Genomic DNA, 23,459 nt, shown 5'->3' on the forward strand with positions numbered 1-23,459 from the left:
AGACAAGAGCGATGCTGAGATACAATTTATGCCTGTGGGAGGACTGTCTTAGGCTGGGGTCTCTAGAGGAACAAAACCAGTGATGTATATATATAGATGTGTATAAACATATATGGAGAGATTTATTTCAAGGAAATGGCTCACACAGTTATGGAGGCTAGTAAGTCCCAAATCCATGGGTCAGAGGTCAAGCTGGAGGCTTCTCCTGTCTCACGTGGTTGGTAGGGGCTGCTGTTGTTAGGTGCTGCCCAGCCAGTCTTGACTCTTGGCGACCCTGTGCACTACAGAACTAAACAATGCCTGATCCTTTACCATCCTCACAATTGTTGCTGTGCTTGAGCCCATTGTTGAAGCCATTGTGTCAGTCCATCTTGTTGAGGGTCTTCCTCTTTTTCACTGACCCTCTACTCTACCAAGCATGATGTCCTTTTCCAGGGATTGATCCCTCCTGACCACATGTCCAAAGTACATGAGACAAAGTCTCGCCATCCTTGCTTCTAAGGAGCATTCTGGTTGTACCACTTCCAAGACAGATTTGTACATTCTTTTCACAGTCCATGGTATATTCAGTATTCTTTGCCAACACCACAATTCAAAGGCATCAATAATTCTTTGGTCTTCCTTATTCATTGTCCAGCTTTCACATGCATATGAGGCGATTGAAAACACCATGGCTTGGGTCAGGTGCGCCTTAGTCCTCAAGGTGACATCTTTGCTTTTCGACACTTTAAAGAGATCTTTTGCAGCAGATTTGCCCAATGCAGTGTCTTTTGATTTCTTGACTGCTGCTTCCATGAGTGTTGATTGTGGATCCAAGTAAAATGAAATCCTTGATGACCTCAATCTCTTCTCCATTAATTATGATGTTGCTTACTGGTCCAGTTGTGAGAATTTTTGTTTTCTTCATGTTGAGGCGTAGTCCATACTGAAGGCTATGGTCTTTGATCTTCATCAGTAAGTGCTTAAAGCCCTCTTCACTTACAGCAAGCAGGGTTGTGTCATCTGCATGTTGCAGGTTGTTATTGAGTTTTCCTCCAATCCTGACGACCCTGTTCTTCTTCATATAGTCCAGCATCTCAGATTATTTGCTCAGCATACAGATTGAATAGGTATGGTGAAAGGATACAACCCCGATGCATACCTTTTCTGACTTTAAACTATGTAGTATCCCCTTGTTCTGTTCAAAGGACTGCCTCTTTGATCTCTGTACAGATTCCTCATGAGCACAATTAAGTGTTCTGGAATTTCCATTCTTCACAATGTTATCCATAATTTGTTATGACCCACACAGTTGAATGTCCTAGCATAGTCAATGAAACACAGGTCAACATCTTTCTGGTGTTCTCTACTTTGAGCCAGGATCCATCTGACATCAGCAGTGATGTCCCTGGTTCCACGTCCTGTTCTGAATGTGGCTTGAATTTCTGGCAGTTCCCTGTCAATATAATGCTGCAGCTGCTTTTGAATGATCTTCAGGAAAATTTTGCTTTTGTGTGATATTAATGATATTTTTCAATAATTTCTGGATTTGGTTGGATCACCTTTCTTGGGAATAGGCATAAATATGGATCTCTTCCAGTTGGTTGGCCAGGTAGCTGTCCTCCAGATTTCTTGGCATTGAAAAGTGAGCACTTCCAGTGCTGCATCCATTTGTTGAAACATCTCAATTGGGTGTTCTGTCAATTCCTGGAGCCTTGTTTTTCGCCAGTGCCTTCAGTGCAGCTTGGACTTCTTCCTTCAAAGCCATCGGTTCCTGATCATATGTTACCTCCTGAAATGGTTGAATGTTGACCACTTCTTTTTGGTGTAGTGACTCTGTGTATTCCTTCCATCCTCTTTTGATGCTTCCTGTGTCGTTTAATATTTACCCCATAGAATCCTTCAGTAGTGCAACTTGAGACTTGAATTTTTTCTTTGGTTCTTTCAGCTTGAGAAATGCTGAACATGTTCTTCCCTTTTGGTTTTCTATCTCCAGGTCTTTTGCACATGTCATCATAATACTTTGCTTTGCCTTCTTGAGCTGCCCTTTGAAATTTTCTGTTCGGCTCTTTTACTTCATTGTTTTTTCCTTTTGCTTTAGCTATTCCGTGTTCAAGAGCAAGTTGCACAGTCTCTTCTGACATCCATTTTGGGCCTTTTATTTCTCTCTTGTCTTTCTAATGACCTTATGCTTTCTTCATGTGTGATGCCCTTGATGTCGTTCCACAACTTGTCTGGTCTTCAGCCATTAATGTTCAACGCTTCAAATCTATTTTTGAGATGGTTTCTAAATTCAGGTGAGATATATTCAAGGTTGTACTTTGGTTCTCATGGACTTGTTCTAATTTTTTTCAGTTTCAACTTGAACTTGGATATGAATAATTGATGGTCTGATACGCAGTTGGCCCCGGCCTTGTTCTGACTGATGATATTGAGGTTTTCTACCATCTCTTTCCACAGATGTAGTCGATTTGATTCCTGTGTATTCCATCTGGCAAGGTCCACGTGTATAGTGACTGTTTATGTTGGTGAAAAATGGTATTTGCAATGAAGTAGTTGGTCTTGCAAAATTCAATCATGTGAACTCCAGCATTATTTCTGTCACCAAGGCTGTATTTTCCAACTACCAGTCCTTCTTCTTTGTTTCCAACTTTTGCATTTCAACTACCAGTAATTATCAGTGCATTCTGATTGCAGGTTCGATCAATTTCAGACTGCAGAAGTTGGTAAAAATCTTCAATTTCCTCATCTTTAGCCTTAGTAGTTGGTGTGTAAATTTGAATAATAGTGGTATTAACTAGTCTTCTTCGTTGTCATAGGAATGTTATTCTATCACTGACAGGATTGTACTTCAGAATAGATGTTGAAATGTTCTTTTTGATGATGAATGCACTGCCGTTCCTCTTCAAGTTGTCATTGCCGGCATAGTAGACCACACGATTGCTGACGCAAAATGGCCAATACCAGTCTATTTCAGCTCACTAATGCCTAGGATATAGATTTTTTTTTTTAATAATTTTTATTGTGCTTTAAGTGAAAGTTTACAAATCAAGTCAGTCTCTCGCACAAAAATCCAGATACACCTTGCTACACCGTCCCAATTACTCTCCCCCTAATGAGACAGCCCGCTCTCTCCCTCCACTCTCTCTTTTCTTGTCCATTTCGCCAGCTTCTAACCCCCTTCACCCTCTCATCTCCCTCCAGGCAGGAGATGCCAACATAGTCTCAAGTGTCCACCTGATCCAAGAAGCTCACTCCTCACCAGCATCCCTCTCCAACCCATTGTCCAGTCCAATCCATGTCTGAAGAGTTGGCTTCGGGAATGGTTCCTGTCCTGGGCCAACAGAAGGTCTGGGGCCATGACCACCGGGGTCCTTCTAGTCTCAGTCAGGCCACTAAGTCTGGTCTTACAAGAATTTGGGGTCTACATCCCACTGCTCTCCTGCTTCCTCAGGGGTTCTCTGTTGTGTTCCCTGTCAGGGCAGTCATCGGTTGTAGCCAGACACCATCTAGTTCTTCTGGTCTCAGGATGATGTAGTCGCTGGTTCATGTGGCCCTTTCTGTCTCTTGGGCTCGTAATTGCCTTGTGTCCTTGATGTTCTTCATTCTCCTTTGATCCAGGTGAGTTGAGACCATTTGATGCATCTTAGATGGCTGCTTGCTAACGTTTAAGACTCTAGACACCACTCTTCAAAGTGGGATGCAGAATGTTTTCTTAATAGATTTTATTGTGCCAGTTGACTTAGATGTCCCCTGAAACCATGGTCCCCAGGCCCCTGCCCCTGCTACGTTGGCCTTCGAAGCATTCAGCTTATTCAGGAAACTTCTTTGCTTTTGGTTTAGTCCAATTGTGCTGACCTCCCCTGTATTGTGTGCTGTCTTTCCCTTCACCTAAAGTGGTTCTTATCTAATTAGTGAATGCCCCTCTCTCACCCCCCTCCATCCCCTCTCTCGTAACCACAAAAGAATGTTTTCTTCTCAGTTTAAACTATTTCTCAAGTTCTTATAATAGTGGTCTTACACAATATTTGTCCTTTTGCAACTGACTAATTTCACTCAGCATAATGCCTTCCAGGTTCCTCCATGTTATGAAATGTTTCACAGATCCCTGACTGTTCTTTATCGATGCGTAGTATTCCATTGTGTGACTATACCATAATTTATTTATACCCAGTGCCATAGGATATAGATATTTTTGTGTTCTATGTCATTTTTGACAATTTGCAATTCTCCTAGATTCATACTTCATACATTCTGGGTTCCAATTATTAATGGATGTTTGCAGCTGTTTCTTCTCATTTTGAGTCATGCCACGTCAGCAAATGAAGGCCCCGAAAGCTTGACTCCAACCCATGTCATTAAGGTCGACTCTATGAGGAGACAGTTCTTTCCTAGCCATCTTTCGAGTGCCGTCCAACCTGATGGACTCATCTTGTGCTGCTGTATCAGACAGTGTTCTGCTATTTACAAGGTTTTTGCTGGCCAGTTTTTTCAGAAGTAGGCTGCCAGGTCCTTTTTCCTAGTCTGTCTTAGTCTGCAAGCTACGCTGAAACCTATCTCCCAAAGGTTTCCCTGCTGACATTTGAAATAGCAGTGGCAAAGCTTCCGGTATCCTGGGAACATGGAAGCCACCACAGTATGGGAAACTGACAGACACACAGTGAGGACCTGAGCAAAGACTCCTTGAATAACCTGACTTCCATATACCCCTACTCTGACTGGTGGGTATGGTGACATTTTGCATCTACTGAAATCAGTGCCAGTTCAGAGACGTGTCCTGTAATCCCTGAAAATCTAATTATTACCTTTTCCCTAATGAAGAATCACTCTTGTAAAACATCATAGTTCCTTTTGGGGAAGGCTGGGAGAAGAAATTAGCAGTATAAATTTCTGGCAGTCCAGCAGTGCTCTTTATCAAGGAACTCAAATTCCCCTTCATTCAAGGGGTTGTGGGTCTGTAAACTGGCTCAAGTCTGGAAATTGATTAAGGGGTCCTGACACTCTATTCTGGCGATTCAAGTTAGACTGCAGTTTACTTGACCTGGAATGCTTTCCACTGTACAGATCAAATAAATATTTAGTAGATTTCCCATTTATTTTACTCCTAGGTACACCATGACTAAGTAGCCAGTGCCATAAGCCATCGAGTCAGACTATTCTGCTTACTGCTTTGACTATGTTACCTGTTACTGTAACCACTGTACTTTGTCTCTACTGAGTGCCACCACTTGGCCCTTACCACAGTGGGGTCCAGTCAGCCCCACTGTAGTTAGTTGTCTTAGTTCAATTAGGGCATTTCCACTGTCAGATCTGACTTAAAGAATCTTCAAGGATGCTGGGGCTCCCCTCACAAATTTGTCCTTCACCACCATGGTAAGAGCTGTGTTATCTGGGCACTTCATGTGTGGGTCTCTGGGTCCAACCTGACAAATCCAGCCTAACCTGCCAATATTCGTAAGCCTTCGAATACCTTCTACAGTAAACCAAGGCAATTGGTTTTACTGGGGAGTGTGGCTTAGCAGACAAAGATGAAGTAATCTTTTCAGATGGGAGTAAGGGGCTGGCTCTGTTGGCAGGAGTGAGTCAGTAGAATTTAGGGCTCAGTGTCTGGCTTCCTGATTATCTGCCATTATGTCCCCACCCCGCCGTGCTTAACAGCTTGGCTGCTAACCAAAAAGTTGGCAGTTCAAATCCACCAGCTGCAACTCGGAAACCCTACAGGGCAGTTGTATTCTGTCCTATAGGGTCGCTATGAATCGGAATCATCTCAACAGCGATGGTTTTGGTTTGTTTTTTTTTTTGTGTCCCCAAACTAAGTTTCAGGATCCCATTTTTTCCCAATCAGTGTCCTTACTTTAACCTTAGACACTATTTAAGGTTGAGAATTTAGTTGATGTTTATAATTCAGCCACTCTTACGATAAGACTCTGTGTTTGAATTTCGACAATATCAGCTCTGTTACTATAAGAAATGTGGGCTTATTTCAAGGCACAAGCAGCAACTTTCAGGTCTTTTTTGCAGCTCTTGACCTGTGACTCTGAAGCCCTGAGTTCATCTTTCTTTCACCACTTTGTCTAGTGAACGTAGGGTCAACCAGCCAGCTTTCTTATACTTCTCATTCTGACAGAATTGTAGAAAAGTATCAAATATGCATTCACCCAGAGCCTTTTTTTTCTCATAAATATTCGATGCATTGGTGGTGATATTTTGTATATTTTTATTGCCACCTCATGCCATGGGTTAGCAGTGCAGTCTTTACTACTGGAGGCAGAGTCATCTGCATCTTTAAGACCAGCCAGACTTGAGAACCAATTCAGAAAACTCTTCTTTACAATTTTGTTCCTCTAGAATGATTCTTGGTACCAAATGTCTTAGGGTGAGGTCTTTAGAAGTGTAAAACTAGTGAAGTGTATGTGTATTTATGTATGTATATATATCTGTGCATGTGTGCGTGTTTGTATATATATGTGAATACGTATGGAAAGAGAGATGGGGAAGATTTATTTCAAAGAAATGACTCACACAGTTGTGGAGGCTGGGAAGTCACAAATCTGAGTCAGACGTCAGGCTGGAGGCTTCTCCTGACTCATGTGGTCATAGCTGCTGCTGAACTGAAAACTGGCAGCTCAGTTGATGGTCTGCTGGCTCACGTTCTAAGATTTGAAGGTCAGAGGATGATGAGTCGGATGCAGGATCCAGAGAAGGCCAGCTTTGCCAGAACATCTGTATCTATTGGATACAGGCCATATCTGCAAGAAACTTCCCTTTCAGCTCATCACAAAATAGAGGATGATTACATAATGTCTACCAAACCACTGAGAATTATGGGCTAGTCAAGTTGACCCATAACCATAACCATCACAAGTACCTTCATTTAAAACGTGGTCATTAGCTTTTGATCACAGTTGAGGCCAGTTGGCTGGGGTCTCTGTTCTTGCTGGTGACCAGGACTGGTTGAGCTCTCCTGGCTGGCTTGGAATATACACGTTTCCACTCTCCTTCCTTAGCTGTGCATTTAGCAGAGGACGCCCAGGACTCACTACAGACACAGACCTCTTTCTCCAGGCTTGCTGCCTTTCACTCATTACACAGCCCAGGGTCAAGAAACTACCTGTGTGGCGGGGCAGGGTGGGGGCACAGTGAAATCCAACTCAGAGCTGACACGAAGCACACGTGTGAGGCCCTGTGCTAAGTGCTTTTCATTCTCTCTTCTTCCACCTGCCACTAGCCCTGTGAGTTGGGGGCTCGTTATTATCATCCTTTGATTCCATAGATGTACAGTTGAGTTTTGGGGTGATTACCCAATTACCTAAGGCAACCCACACCTTCAGGGAGGGACAGAGACAGGACTTGAGCCCAGACCTCTTGTCTGGAGCGCATGACTGTGCTCTTGCCCTCTGTTTACTCAGGGCACTGTGGGGCCCAAGATCACCAGGGCCTTGATGGGGGGCAGGAGGCTCCCATTTCATAGCAGAGCCAGAACATGGAACGCAGTGGCCCCGATGGCAGGAGGACAGTTCTGGGTGCTGGGCGTGATGTGGAGACCACCGAGCTTGGGTCACGTGGAAAGAGAGCTGCTGTGGCTGTGGCTTTGGTCAGGGAGGCTTCCATCTCTGTCTAGTAAGGCACCTCCTTTACTGCTGAAGTGTCCGTTATTCCTCCTCTAGAAATGATACATGTTAAACGGATGTGTTTAGTCAACTTTAGGGGCCCTGGTGGCATAGTGGTTCAGAGCTCCAGCTGCTAACCAAAAGGTTGGCAGTTCGAATCCACCAGCTGCTCCTTGGAAACCCCATGGGGCATTTCTACTCTGTTCTATAGGGTTTGCTATGAGTCAGAATCGACTTGACTGCAGTGGGTATTTAGTCAGCTTGATTATTTTAAGGTAAAAAATAAGTGAACAGAAATCTTAATTTTGCGCTTTTAGTTAGACTGTCTTAACGGGAGGAATTACAGTAGCTTTTTTTGACGTATATTTATTATTAAAACTTAGTTATGATAATTCAAAAGTCATTAGCCATTGACACCAAGATCTATTGACCTGTATATCTTGGTGAAAGACAGGGCGGTTTTCGTTTCATAGATGTGAGATGATGCACGGCAGCTGTGAGCTGACGAGGACGATAGCGGTGCTGCTGGTCCTCGCGCCCAGCTGTCCTTAATCACCTTGTGTTTTACAGTTGAAGCACATCCCCCCCTATGGATTCCTCTACTACAAACAGCTGCAGTCTCTCTTCAGACAGTGTGGTCAAGTAAAATCCATTGTGTTTGATGGTGCCAAGTAAGTAGTACATTTTTGTAATCAACAGTAATTGTGAAAGAGTCATAGCGTTTCAGATGTTTACAGAAACCAGTTCTTGAAGCTGGTGCACGTGGCAGGGAGACTCATGTTGGCAGCTGCAGACAGCCCTTGGTACACACCTTGGGTTTTCTTGGCATCAGTACTGTTGATCCTCCCTTCCGACTAGGGAACCTCTCAAAGCAGCTGAGCTCTCTGGTTGGTGGCCTGATATCAGGACGGTTCCCTGGGGACTTGGTGCCAGGCTGGTCCTCTGGCAGTGAGCGCCACTCACTGCGCACCATCACCTGCCGCAAATGTTATGTAGGCACAGGATGCCCAAGAAAGACTATCTGCTTATGGTATTTAGAACATACTTGCTCTAAAAAGGTTTTGAGGGCTGGCACCGCAGAAGCTTGGTGGCATCTGGCCCTATTTTAGCTGCAGGTAAGGGACAGATGGCACGGCTTGGAGTCTCACTTGGCATCTTTACTCCCAGAGGGGACAGTTATGCACAGAAATGACTGCAGTTTTTAATTGATTCTTAATTTTTAAAGTTAGAAAATAAAACCCCAGTGTTCTATAAATTTTTATTTAACTTATGAAGCTACGTAGATCTGTAACTAGGAGCTTTTCCTTTGATTCATGTCCAGCTAAGTCAAGTTGAACCCCTTAAATCTATTTTCAGTTTGGATCAATGCCCTCAAACATTTTAAGTTGCATTTCTAAGATTAATGTTTGTAAGCATGTAAATGCCTCACAAGGCAAATTTATGACTCTAATAAAAACAGCTCATACAAATTTACGAAATTAAACTTAAAATATAGGTCTCAGGTTCTCTTAAACATTCCAGTACAAATTGCTAACAGATTCTCAATCGCATGTATAAAATCCCTTGTTTAAAGCTGGACTCACCCAGCTAACCCATTCTTCTTGCATATTGGAAGTCCATGGCTTTGCAGGGCCCAAGTCCACATGGATGTCCTTGTGACTGGTGAGAGGGGTCAGAAGCCTAAGCTCCCACTAAGTTTAAGCAACTTCTTTTACTAACTTTTGCTTCTGGATTGGGTTCTGCATTTATTTCATGTTCCTTCTGTCTGGGACTTCCTTATAGGTATTTTAATTATGTTTTACTGGATTGCTCATATTTCTGGCTTTTTAGTTACAATACCAATGTCATGCCAGTTACGTGGAGAAGGAACAGTGTTCTTTCTACTTAATTCAGTACCAGTTGTTGCATATCACAAGTATTTATTTAAAGGCAAAGGGTAGATGTACATATGAAATAGTAATTCAGAGAGCAAGGATGTAAGAGGCCAGCTGTAGTGTGGGGTGACAAGGATATAAGAGGCCAGTTGTAGTGTGGGGTGACAAGGGTATAAGAGGCCGGCTATAGTGTAGGGTGACAAGGGTGTAAGAGGCCGGCTGTAGTGTGGGGTGACAAGGGTGTAAGAGGCCGGCTGTAGTGTGGGGTGACAAGGGTGTAAGAGGCCGGCTGTAGTGTGGGGTGACAAGGGTGTAAGAGGCCGGCTGTAGTGTGGGGTGACAAGGGTGTAAGAGGCCGGCTGTAGTGTAGGGTGACAAGGGTGTAAGAGGCCGGCTGTAGTGTAGGGTGACAAGGGTGTAAGAGGCCGGCTGTAGTGTGGGGTGACAAGGGTGTAAGAGGCCGGCTGTAGTGTGGGGTGACAAGGGTGTAAGAGGCCGGCTGTAGTGTGGGGTGACAAGGGTGTAAGAGGCCGGCTGTAGTGTGGGGTGACAAGGGTGTAAGAGGCCGGCTGTAGTGTGGGGTGACAAGGGTGTAAGAGGCCGGCTGTAGTGTGGGGTGACAAGGGTGTAAGAGGCCGGCTGTAGTGTGGGGTGACAAGGGTGTAAGAGGCCGGCTGTAGTGTGGGGTGACAAGGACCTGAGTCCATGCCGTGCACAGGTGCACAATGTTCTCTCCTGCAAACAGCCTTCTGCTTGGTGGCAGTGGTGGAGAGTGAAAGTAGTGCCACCGACATTATTTTCCTCTGTGAAACATCCCGGGGAAGTTGTGATGATGTTTGAGCTGAGGCTCAAGGTAGGAAGAGCAGCAGCGCTTCTGTGGGCCTTGAAGTGGACAAGGTTGAGGTAGACCTGGGAGTCTGAGTGTGGGCCAGGTAGGGGGCAGGAGCTGGGTTGGTGCCCAGCAGAGGAGCTGTGTGGTGGTATTGTGACTGGAAGGTCGTTTGTGAGGGCATTTGTGGAGACACGCTCCACGTAGCTCAGGGGTTCTGGCTCTGACATGCAGTGGGGCTCTGGCTCAAACGTTCTATGTGATTCTGGGATTACAGCTCAGATACATGCTGTGTGATTCTGGGGTTCTGGTTCTGACAAATTCTACGTAGCTGAGGGGTTCCAGCTCTGACATGCTGTGTCATCTTGGGGTTCCAGCTTAGACATGCTCCATGTAGCTCAGGGGTTCCAGCTCTGACACGGTGTGTGATTCTGGGGTTCCATCTTGGACATGCTCCAGGCAGGTCAGAGTTTCTGGCTCTGACACACTGTGTGACTCAGGGGCTCTGGCTCAGACGTGCTGGGACTCTAGCAGTCATTTGGGACCTGTTGACCCTGATCCCTTTGACTTGCGGGGGGGACATTAACATGCCCATGTAACACACAGTGTCTTGATGTGCTTTAAAATTTTAAAGGGTTAAAGAGACTTGTTTTTCTTGAGAAGTATATGTACAAAAATAGAATCATACTGTAATGAGATGTCATTGTGGTTTTTACTTCCCTTAAATGAATAGTTTTTCCTCAAATACCTCTTACTAATTACAGAATGAAGAGTCCTGGTGTTTTGAGGTGAGATGTGGCAATGAAAATTTTGTCTAATCTTGAGAGAAATGAATATGCAGTTCTTTTTTTCCAGATGCCTGATAAATTTCTTTTTTATTTAAATTTGTGGAGCAGAGCCTTTGTGGAGTTTTCTCGTAATCCAACAGAGAGATTTAAAACTCTGCCTGCAGTATACATGGCAATGAAGATGTCTCAGCTCAAGGTCCCGCTCGAACTCAGTGTTCACACTGCAGACGAGATTGAAGGGAAGGTGCGAGGAGGGGCCGTGCAGAAGCTCAGGAATGCGAGGTATCTCCTGAGGGGCAGAGGACGAGACTCTACATGGGCTTTCAAGTATTATTTGAGATGATTGTGCTGGCCATGCTCTGGCTGGCTGACTGGGCACAGTGCACAGCACACACCAAAAGCCCTGCTTTAAAACCGAACCTTTCCTTCTGGTTCACCGCGTTCCCCATGTGCACCTGGCACATTGCTTAGCCCCTCTAAGCCCAACTTTGTCATCTGTTCAGTAGACATGATTCCTAGTGTTTAAGGTGGTGAGACAGTTGAGTGGAATTATTTAAATGATTTTTTTGTTGAAATAGGGGGATTCAGCCTCATGTTCTTTCCTCCCCTCCTCCTCACAGTTCCGCATGTTCAAAGTGGGATAGTCATGGTTCTCAGCAGAGCAGATGGGACAGAATGGAGGGGCAGCTGGAAGCAGCTTCTCTGGCGAGCCGCCCTCCCTACCCACCTCAGTGGTGTGGGGCAGGGCTTCCTGTGGGGCAGGGGCTCTGGCACTCTGGCACCCTCAGTCCTGGCAGTATCTCAGCTCGTGGACCTTTGCTCGGGGACCAAACCGCATAAATCGTTCATCAGTGTTTGTAACAGATTGCTTTGCCTTTTGGGCCACATTCTCACAGTTGTATACGTAGGAGGTCTCGTGTATTTTTTCCTGTTTGTGATCTTTTTAATTCCATGGGGAATCTGAGGAATTGGTTAAGAAAGGGAGATCGGTTTTATTTAGTTTCACCCAGTGCGCAAGGTTTTGGTTTTTGAGAGTTAGGCAGTGCTGGAGGGTTGGTCTTTAGCATGAGGAAAACCTGTCCTGTTTTACTAAAGCCAGACTTGATGCACGTCTGTAACTGAACGCGTGGAACTGTGCCCAAGCCATCGCACTTAGGAAATGAATTCAAAAATTGGGAAAAGAGGGGGGTTGGCATCTCTGTTATAAATCTTTCCCCTGAGTGTAGAATACAAGTATTGGGAACATCACACTGGTATCAGAGTTACCCTTCGTATTCCAGAATCTAGCATTTACTCTCTTATTGCTGTAAGGAACGACTGACACTTTAAGGTAGAGAATCATCTGTGTGTTTTCTGACATCGCCCTGACCTGGCATGAGTCCTTGCGGTGAGGTGAGGTCAGAGCCTCTCACCTCAGAAGCCACAGTTAGAAACATTGCAGCGCCTAGGTTTAGAATTCATACCCCTCAAGGCAGGTATTCTGTGAAAGCCCTGACTTGAGGATATATTCCCGAAGGTTTGTGTGTAACTGTCAGGTGCACACCCCTCCAGGGCAGTGCCCTACTTCCTCCCTCTGCATCTCTCCCAGCTGTCCTTGCTACTGAGCCACTGTGTGCGTAGGAAGCCACCCAACCCATGTATGCAGTGAACCCAGGTTTGTCATCTCTGGCTCCAGTGTTTGATTAGAAACAGTGGAGTGGTTCAAGTCATAGCTGCACATATGTAAACGTAATACGTAATTTTTAATTGTCTTTAAAAAAAAAATCACGCCAAACAGGGTGAACGTGGACTTCCAGAAGCAGACAATGGATCCCATCCAAGTCTCATTTAACACCCTGGACAAGTCGCGGTCAGTCACAGAGCTCCTCCTGACTGTTGATGTCACAGAGGTGAGAGTGCCATGTTCGCACTGTAGGACACGCACACGCGCGCGCGCACACACCCCCACACCCACACCCACCACCTCTGCATCTTAGGAACCCAGCAAATGTGGACGAACTTGAGTTGCTGCACTTGTTAAATTGGAATGGGCTGTAGTGGAAAATGAAACACAAATACTGATCATAGAATCAAAGTTTAGTTTTTAAAATACTAGGTAATTTAAAAGTGCTTCAGTTTTAGCAACAAGACACATGTTAAATGTATTAATGGGCATAACGATACATTTTTATCAATAAAACTAGCATTGACAACATTATTTAGGGCATGATTTTTACTTCTTTAAAAGAAAATTTCAATTAAAATACAGTCTTTCCTAGTAAATCTGTAGCTACACTTCATGTGACTGCATGTAAAAATCTGGATTCCTGCCAAATTGGAAAACTCTGACGATGTAGGTAACAGTGGGCGGAAGCTCCTCATCGGAATTCCTGTCGATGGAGCACCCTGTTGATGGAGTGCCCCATTTCACCCACTACCCTGGTGCCTCATGACTGCTGCTCCGCCCATTGGCTGTGAGCACCCAACTCAGGCCCTTGGCACCTGGCAGACTTTTGCCAGGCCCTGGAGCCACTGGGCTTACTGCCTTGAGCTGAACAAAGACCAAAGATTTTTCTATTCTGCGACCTCTGAGAAATGATCACATAAAAGAGCTGAACAGAAGATTTCAAAGGGTGGCTCGAGAAGCCAAAGTATTAAAATGAAATGTGCAAAGACCTAGAGTTAGAAAACCAAAAGGGAAGAACATTTCTCAAGCTGAAAGAACTGAAGGAAAAATTCAAGCCTTGAGTTGCAATATTGAAGAATTCTACAAGGAAAATATTGAATGATGAAGGAAGCATCAAAGGAAGATGGAAAGAACATACAGAGTCACTGTACCAAAAACAATCGGTCGATGAAGGAAGCATCAAAGGAAGATGGACAGAACATACAGAGTCACTGTACCAAAAACAGTCGGTCGATGAAGGAAGCATCAAAGGAAGATGGACAGAACATACAGAGTCACTGTACCAAAAACAGTCGGTCGATGAAGGAAGCATCAAAGGAAGATGGACAGAACATACAGAGTCACTGTACCAAAAACAGTCGGTCGATGAAGGAAGCATCAAAGGAGATGGACAGAACATACAGAGCCACTGTACCAAAAACAGTCGGTCGATGAAGGAAGCATCAAAGGAAGATGGACAGAACATACAGAGTCACTGTACCAAAAACAGTCGGTCGATGAAGGAAGCATCAAAGGAGATGGACAGAACATACAGAGTCACTGTACCAAAAACAGTCGGTCGATGAAGGAAGCATCAAAGGAAGATGGACAGAACATACAGAGTCACTGTACCAAAAACAGTCGGTCGATGAAGGAAGCATCAAAGGAAGATGGAAAGAACATACAGAGTCACTGTACCAAAAACAATCGGTCGATGAAGGAAGCATCAAAGGAAGATGGACAGAACATACAGAGTCACTGTACCAAAAACAATCGGTCGATGAAGGAAGCATCAAAGGAGATGGACAGAACATACAGAGTCACTGTACCAAAAACAATCGGTCGATGAAGGAAGCATCAAAGGAGATGGACAGAACATACAGAGTCACTGTACCAAAAACAGTCGGTCGATGAAGGAAGCATCAAAGGAAGATGGACAGAACATACAGAGTCACTGTACCAAAAACAATCGGTCGATGAAGGAAGCATCAAAGGAAGATGGAAAGAACATACAGAGTCACTGTACCAAAAACAGTCGGTCGATGAAGGAAGCATCAAAGGAAGATGGACAGAACATACAGAGTCACTGTACCAAAAACAGTCGGTCGATGAAGGAAGCATCAAAGGAGATGGACAGAACATACAGAGTCACTGTACCAAAAACAGTCGGTCGATGAAGGAAGCATCAAAGGAGATGGACAGAACATACAGAGTCACTGTACCAAAAACAGTCGGTCGATGAAGGAAGCATCAAAGGAAGATGGAAAGAACATACAGAGTCACTGTACCAAAAACAATCGGTCGATGAAGGAAGCATCAAAGGAAGATGGACAGAACATACAGAGCCACTGTACCAAAAACAGTCGGTCGATGAAGGAAGCATCAAAGGAGATGGACAGAACATACAGAGTCACTGTACCAAAAACAGTCGGTCAGTGCTCAGCCATTTCAGGAGGTGGCACATGATCAGGAACCGATGTTGCTGAAGGAAGAAGTCCAAGCTGCCCTGGAGGCCTTGGTGAAAAACAAGAACCGAGGAATCGATGGAATACCAACCGAGATGTTTCAACAAATGGATGCAGTGCTGGAAGCGCTTGCTCGTCTATGCCAAGAAATATGGAAGACAGCTTTCTGGCCAACCAACTGAAAGAGATCCATATTTATGCCCATTCCAAAGGAAGTGATACAACAGAATGTGGATATTATCGAGCAATATCATATACAAGTAAAATTTTGCTGAAGATCTTTCAAAAGTGGTTGCAGCAGGACAGGGAACTGCCAGAAATTCAAGTCAGATTCAGAAGAGGACTTGGTACCAGGGATATCATTGCTGATGTCAGGTGGATCTTGGCTGAAAGCAGAGAACACCAAAAAGATGTTTACCTGTGTCTTGTTGCCTATGCAAAGACATTTGACTGTGTGGATGAAAACAAATTATGGATAACATTGTGAAGAATGGGAATTCCAGAACACGTAATTGTGCTTATAGGGAACCTGTACATAGACCAGGAGGCAGTTGTTTGAACAGCACAAGGTGATACTGAGTGGTTTAAAGTCAGAAAAGGTGTGCATCAGGGTGGTATCCTTTCACCATACTCAGTCAACTTGTACGCTGGGCAAATAATCCGAGAAGCTGTACTATACAAGGAAGAATGTGGCATCAGGATCGGAGGAAGACTAACAACCTGCAATATGCAGATGACACAACCTTGCCTGCTGAAAATGAAGAGGACTTGAAGCACTTACTGATAAAAAGTCAAAGACTACATACGGTCTTAAGTATGTCAACATAAAGAAAACAAAAATCCTCACAACTGGACCAATAAGCAACATCGTGATAAATGGAGAAAATATTGAAGTTGTTAAGGATTTCATTTACTCGGATCCAGAATCAATGTCCATGGAAACAGCAGTCAAGAAATCAAACAATGTATTTGCATTGGGCAAATCTGCTAGAAAAGACCTCTTTAAAGTGTTAAAAAGCAAGGTGTCGCTCTGAGAACCAAGGTGCGCCTGACCCAAGCCACAATATTTTCAGTCACCTCATATGCATGCAAAAGCCGGACCATGAAGAAGAATTGATGCCTTTGAATTACGGTGTTGGTGAAGAATATTGAAATACTGTGGACTGCCAGAAGAATGTACAAGCCTGTCTTGGAAGAAGTACAGCCAGAATGCTCCTTAGAAGTAAGGATGGTGGGACTTGATTCAACATAATTTGAACATGATAAGAGGAGGGACCAGTCCCTGGAGAAGGGCATCATGGTTGGTAGAAGTAGGAGGTCAGCAAAAAAGAGGAAGACCCTCAATGAGATGGATTGAAACAGTGGCTGCAATAGTGGGCTCAAACAGCAGCTACTGTGAGGATGGTATAGGACAGGGCAGCGTTTCATTCTGTTGTGCATGGGTTCACCATGAGTCGGAACTGACTCAGCAGCACCTAACACCAACATGGTGTCTGAGAGCCGTTAGTGTTAGCATGTGAATGAGTCTTGTATGCCAAGAAAGGATTAGGTTATCCACACCTCTTCACCTTAGCTGAGCAGGGACCACCCTTTTTTCTCAAAAAGCACCGATTAGAACCCTGTAGAGGAGTCAGTGCCAAAGAATGCAGTGTGTGCAATGCTGTCTGGTGTCGTGTGTCAGCCCTGTCATTCAGGCTCAGTCCCTCTGTGCAGAAAGTCATTCTGGATTTCCCTATGCTTTTCTGCCTTTCAGGTGGTTGAAGTGGGACACTTCTGGGGATATAGGATTGATGAAAAAAACTCAGAGGTTCTGAAAAAGCTTACTGCCGAAATAAACCAGCTGAAGTTGGTGCCCTTGGCCGTTCATCCCCACCCAGATCTGGTCTGCCTGGCACCTTTTGCCGACTTCGATAAAGAAAGCTACTTTAGAGCACAAATCCTGTATGTTTCTGGAAATTTTGCTGAGGTATGGTTTTCTGTAACAAATCAAAGGTAGATGAAACAAGCAGCTCATAGAAAGTCCTTTATGACTGTGGCTGGAAGTTAGATGTAAGATAATTACAGTTAGAGAAATAGGCTCAGTTATTTCTCTCAGTGATGCGTGGCCTTGCCCTCGGGTCCCCACAGGAATCTTGTAGGGTCATGGTGGGCTGCTGCACTCCTGTGTGAGAGGGGTGTTGTGCGTGGCCCTGAACTCCAGCACTGAAACGATTCTCTTCTCCAGGTGTTCTTTGTGGATTATGGCAACCGGACCCAGGTGGACCTGGATCTTCTAATGGAGATCCCCTGTCAGTTTCTTGAACTTCCGTTTCAGGTAAGGCAGGAAAAGTGTGGTGGCTGTGAGCGTTTGAAGCTAGGAAGAACTCTGCAGGCTGTGCAGTCCACCTCGCGTATAGAGAGGGAGGCCGAAGCCCAGAGCGGGTATTGCCAGTTGTCACACCAGCCTAACTCAGGTTCTGCTTTTTCCCCAAAAATACATTGACATAGATATTTCTGACTGTTGTTTTTAGAGTAAGTTAAAATATAAGGAGGATTTCAAACTTAGCAAAACAAAGCCGTATTTTTTTTTAAAAATCAGTTGTATTTTCTGACAGTGTTTCTAAGGTTTTTGGTTTAGGTGGGGTGGAGGCGTATTCAGACATACTGTTTCCATCAGTATGAAAACGGTCTAAAGATCATTCTGATTTTTTGGTGTTTCTTTAACTGGGAAATCTTTACTTACCAGAAACAGATTTTCGTGGTTTTTGTGGGAATGTGGATGGCCAGGAAGGGCAGGGTGGCTTCTCAGAGGCGCTAGGGATGTCCCAGCAGCCGGACAGCTGCTGAGCTCAGCCTCGCCCTCTGCCCTGCAGGCCTTGGAGTTCAAGATCTGCCAAATGCGGCCCTCCGCCCAGTCCCTGGTGTGTGGCGAGCGCTGGAGCTGTGGGGCCAGCCGGCGCTTCGCCTCCCTGGTGCGGGGCTGCGCGCTCCTCGTGAAGGTCTTCTCCGTGGTGCACAGCGTCCTGCACGTGGACGTCTACCTGTCCTCGGGGGTCCAGGATGCTGTCAACGTGAGGGACGTCCTCATCCAGGAGGGCTACGCCGAGCTCACGGAGGAGTCCTACCAGTCCAAGGTACATGCTTTCGCCCCATCGCCGGGGTGTCCGTGTGTGTACGTGATGAGCCCCCGCCAACTGCCGGGGTGTCCCTGTGAGCACGTGATAAGCCCCCCACCCCTGGGGCGTCCCTGTGAGCACGTGATGAGCCCCCCACCGCCGGGGTGTCTGTGTGAGCACGTGATGAGCCCCCGCGATGCTGGGGTGTCTCTGCATTATGAACCCCGTTTCTTGGAATGCTCAGGGCTGAGGGGACGGATACTGCTTCTTATCCTCATTTGGGACACTTGGGTGGGGGTCTGCGGTGTTGAAACGTCTCTGGTTCTTTGAGACTAAATTATGGGGGTCAGGTGTTGTTTCTGTTGGCTCTCTGTTGTTTGCTATTGCTTTTTCTGCTGGGAATGAAAATGAAATTTGAGAATGTTCTATATTTGCAAAGGTTTTTTTTTCCCCCCGAAGAATGCATTTCAAGATTTATCTCCCTAGATGGAAGTAATTAAATATTTGTTTCAAATATTTCAAAATTTTGCTCAACTGTTTCTTTCAAAATCAGCTCTGGAGTTATTTTTGTTGGTCCGAAGTTTTCAGAGAGGACATTTTTGAGGCTGATGTTGAAAGTCTTTACTTTTGTAATTTCTGCTGGGGAAGAAGAATGCTGGGATTGAGGACCAACAAGCTTATGAAATGTTGGCCTGAGAGCTGGCTAACCAGCAATATTTGTTATGGTTATTAGTAAAACCCAAAAGTAAGGTAACTGACTGGAGCAAGTGCATTCTCCCGTTGGGCTGTGGTTGGCTGGAACCCGGCGCCCTTGCGTCTCTGCGTGTCACGTGCCTTCAGTTCCTTTCTGCCTTTCTCTCTGTCTCTGGTTCCTGAGATAGTTTTTGTATGATCTGTTGTTAAACTAAGGTCTCCTCCATTTTATACTTTTTTCTCTCTGTAATTTAAGATGGGGTGGTATGTATTTCTGAGATGTGAAGAGAGATCCCTCTGTTCGTGGTAAATAGGAACGTTATAGAGTTCAAGAAGGAGCATTCTAGCATGTGCAGAGAGTTGTGTGCCCTCTTAGGAAGCAGAGAGACCCTCGCTGTGAAGAGAATCTCCCCTCGTTCCTTGTGGTTTTCAGCACCTGTGTGCTGGACGCTGTCCTAGGCCTCGGGACAGAGGGGTCACCTGGGCCCCTCAGAGCGCCATCTGAGTCACAAACACGGCCCGACGGTGGAGTGATGGAGAGGAGACGTTGGCCCTGCGGCACTGCACCTGCTGTTTTTAAAGTTAGCAGTCGCGGGCCTAAGCCCCGTGTTCCGCTTTCAGTGGCCAATTTGTCTACCTACATAAAGAATATTTTGATCTTTTCTTTAAATTCTGTATTTTAAATATGTGAAAAATACCTAGGGAATTATGGTAATATTCCCGAAGTAAAACCAAAATTTTGTATAAAAAACATTCTGCTTCACAGTCTGCTGCTTTCTCTTTTAAATCCTGTGATGGCTGCGAGCTAGTAAAGGCAAATGAATTGAGCCTTTTTGATCCTATCTTATTTTTGTTTTAGTTTTAAAATGTACTTGATAAAATTATTTCCTACAGCTGAATGACGTAGTGATCAATTAATCAGATCATGCCTGTGAAATAGTGTGATTAAGTTGGAATAAAGTGCTTTTAATGTAATTTTTTCTTTCAATAAGACAAGTTTCTCTTATTTTATTCAGCAAAGCCATGAAGTTCTCAAAGGTCTCTTTTCGAAATCAGTACAAGATAGTTCTCTGACAGATGCGTCTGTGCCATCCCCCGTGAAAGATGACGAGAAACATCTGATTCGGATTCTCTTAGAGAGCTTCTCTTCTAACAGACTGGGTACCCCAGACTGTAAGGTAATCTGTGCAAGTTGTTTTCAAGGGTAATTTAACATTAATACCGTTCTACATTGGCGTTCTAGGAGTTGTAGCTGGTGATCGTGACGGGCTTTCTTCTTTTCCAGTTTTTAATACTAAATGTTCCTTTTCCTACAAGACCCATTGTTGTCGAGTCTGTTCCAACTCAGAGTGACAGAGCAGAACTGCCCCACAGAGTTTCCAAGGAACGCCTGGTGGATTCAAACTGCCTACCTGTTGGTTAGCAGCTGTAGCTCTTAACCACTAGCCACCAGGGTTTCCCTTTTCCTACAAGGGAGCTTATAATCAGAAGAGAAAAACTTTGACTAGTGGTTTTTTTTGTTTTGTTTTTTGTTTTTAAATCTCCTCTTCAGAGGCAATGTGCCTTTGTCTGTCAGGTGGAGGACGCGCCGGGTAGGTCTTCAGAGAGCAAGCTAGCCTGGCTTTTTTTTTTCGTACCAGCCCTTCAGTGGGTAGGGCAGTGGTTACGTGGATTCTGGGACCCCCCAGGCACCTCTTGGGCCTAAGGCAGCTGCTCTCCTTGTTTGGAAAAGAGGACTGGGGGGCTGTCCTCCTTGTTATGGAGCTTCACAGGTATTACCCCTGACCTCTGGCTGGGCTGCTTGGTCTGTTACCATTAAGAAAGTAATTCTTTTGCTACATTACTTGGAAGCATCTCTTTATTTTGGCTAAAAACTTTCTTAATTGTGTGTATTGAGGTATGTTTGAGATCTTCATTGAAGGAATCAGTTGCTTCCTAGATAAATACCTTCTTTAAGACAAAACTTTTCACTGAATCTTAGAGAAGTTATGATTGAGACGTAGCTTCTTTAAAAAAATATGAGCAGACTTGTGGATTTTGAAAATGTTTATTAAATGCTCTCTTGCTTATTGGTAATACTTTGTCTGTTTTTTGTGTAAAGGCGATACTTCATGGACCTTTTAACCCTTATGAACTAAAGTGTCACAGTTTGACCAGAATATCCAAATTCAGGTATGATTAAGTTTCCCATGACTTTTTTTTATCTGATCCTCTATTTATAGAACTCATCAGAAACTAATCTATATATCTAAATTTTTGTAATACATTATTTCTTCTAACTCCTCCTAATTTCTCCCCAGCTCCTAATCTGAGGTGTGCGTTCTGTCTTATATGACAGCTATTCTATGTAAGACATCTTTGAGCGTCTTTTGTCAGAGACTTCATTTTTTTCTCTTTTTCATGTAATTGTTATCTGGTAAATCTGTGAGTGCCCCCTCTGTGCCAGGAACAGTGCGTGACTTGGGGGAAACTGCCGAGCAAGGCACTGTCGGTGTCTTCACAGAAATGACGGGGTCAAAGCAGAGTGCTGGGACCAAGTGGCCAGCATGCAGCCAACCTTAAGGCCAAGGAGTGGTCAGATCACCTAGGAGGGGTTCGGGAGAGAAGAGGGTGGAGGGCCCACCCTAGGCCCCAGCAGGGGGTCTGGAGTGAAGAGGAAGCCATAAAGGGGATTGGGTAGTTACACGTGCTTCAGGCTGCTCATAGTTGCATTTGCACGTTTAAAGCGTCTTAACCTTGGATTGGGCCTAATAAATTGCTTAGTTGATGGGTCAGTAACCCTCATCCCCTGACGATTCTTCCTTCTAGATGCGTTTGGATTGACAAGGAGAGCATCAACTCTGTCATCATCAGCGATGCCCCTGAAGACCTTCACCAGAGAATGTTGGTTGCAGCTTCTCTTTCAGTCAATGCAACCGGTAAGTTAAGGGGTTCTGGTTTTTCTTTGTTGTCTCTTTTCATCTTTTCCTTGACTCTGGTGACTAGGAACTGTTTACCCTGTAATTAGTGGAGAAATCTGTGCTCATGGGCTAACCCGTAGGCTGTTCTCTGAGTGTGCTGGTGATGCAGTTTAAGAAGGGCAGCAGGATCACTTTCGCTTTCACGCAGAGACGTGGAGATGAATTGCTTCCTGGTCACTCACTCATTCCCCCATGCTTGGCTACAGAGGAAGGCAAACCCAGTGTCTGGCCCTGGAAAAACGTAACAGCCAAGGAGGAGAAAGAGAGGGAAGGAGTCATCAGGAGGGGATAAATGCTTAAACACTATATAGCAAGGTGTCTATCGTAGGGTGCTGTGGGCACAAAGACTAGGCAGCCCTTAGCTTTTAGGGTGGGCTTGTGAGGACAGACTCGGTCAAGGAGAGAGCTGGCTGCAGGACTGAGTACTGACTTTGATTCTGGATGTCCATCTGGCAGGGTCCACCATGCTGCTGAGAGAGACCTCTCTGATGCCACATATCCCAGGCCTGCCGGCACTCCTTAGCATGCTGTTTGCACCAGTGATGGAGCTAAGGTGGGTGAGGTCAGATGGCTGTGCCAAGCTCTGTAAGCGAGAATCCAGGGCTGCCTTTGCGATGGCATGTCTGGCTGCTGGTTGAGCCTCGTGCCTCCTTGCAGTCAAGTAAGCCTTTGTTATTATTGATGTATTTACACTTGGACCAGCTTCAAAAAGTAGCTCAGAGAGACTTGTGAGGGTACACAGTACCAAGTAGGACCTTGAGTTAAAGGTGGGGAAATGAGGAAAAACTGGAGCCAGGAGCCAGGCTCGGAATGGTGGACTTCCATTGTTATGGACTGTAAACCTGAACCTGAGTTTCCTGGCACCATTTTTAGCAGGAAACTTTGTCCATTCCTCTTACCTAAATGAGATATAAAGACATGTTGGTCAGCAGACTTGTAGCTCTTTGGTTACAAGATCAAACAGGAATTTCTCCCAGAGGCTTATTTTTAAATAATTTTATTTTTGGGGGTTGTTGTTGAAAATATACACAGCAGAACATACAGCAATTCAACAATTTCTACATGTACAATTCAGTGACAGTGATTACATTCTTCAAGTTGTGCAACCATTCTCACCCTCCTTTTCCAAATTGTTCCTTTCCTATTGATATAAACTCGTCGCCCCCTAAGTTTTCTATCTAACCTTTTGAGTTGCTATTGTCGCTTTGATCCCATATAGATCTTTAAAAGAGCACAATGCTCAGAGCAAACTTTCTGTACTAATTAAGCTAAACTGTTGTTTGGTTTTAAGAAGACTTCAGGGAGTATTTTTGGTTTAAGGTTTAAAGATTATCACTGAATAATAGTTCTGGGGGTTCATCCAGCCTCAGTGGCTCCAGAAAGTCTAGATTCCAGGAGAATTTTAAATTCTATTCCACATCCTCTCCCCACCTTTGATCAGGATTCTTCTATGGGATCTTTGTTCAAAATGTTCAATAATGGTAACTGGGTACCATACTGTTCTTCCATCTGTGGCAAAGA

The 23,459-nt window shown here is 44.7% G+C and overlaps 1 protein-coding gene across 2 annotated transcripts in view; it reads left to right on the forward strand.

The window, feature by feature from the left end:
- Positions 1-23,459, forward strand: part of TDRD9 (tudor domain containing 9) — a 147,788-nt gene that overhangs the window by 97,130 nt on the left and 27,199 nt on the right. For both annotated transcript variants that reach the window (XM_049897976.1, XM_049897977.1), the window contains 10 exons: positions 8,160-8,260; positions 11,189-11,362; positions 12,858-12,969; positions 16,944-17,156; positions 17,415-17,504; positions 18,043-18,303; positions 19,995-20,156; positions 21,080-21,150; positions 21,787-21,896; positions 22,395-22,491. In XM_049897976.1, coding sequence (XP_049753933.1) covers positions 8,160-8,260; positions 11,189-11,362; positions 12,858-12,969; positions 16,944-17,156; positions 17,415-17,504; positions 18,043-18,303; positions 19,995-20,156; positions 21,080-21,150; positions 21,787-21,896; positions 22,395-22,491 — 1,391 coding nt within the window. The remainder of the gene's footprint in view (positions 1-8,159; positions 8,261-11,188; positions 11,363-12,857; positions 12,970-16,943; positions 17,157-17,414; positions 17,505-18,042; positions 18,304-19,994; positions 20,157-21,079; positions 21,151-21,786; positions 21,897-22,394; positions 22,492-23,459) is intronic.

This window comes from Elephas maximus, chromosome 10 (assembly GCF_024166365.1).
Source record: "Elephas maximus indicus isolate mEleMax1 chromosome 10, mEleMax1 primary haplotype, whole genome shotgun sequence".
Taxonomy (NCBI): Eukaryota; Metazoa; Chordata; class Mammalia; order Proboscidea; family Elephantidae; genus Elephas; species Elephas maximus.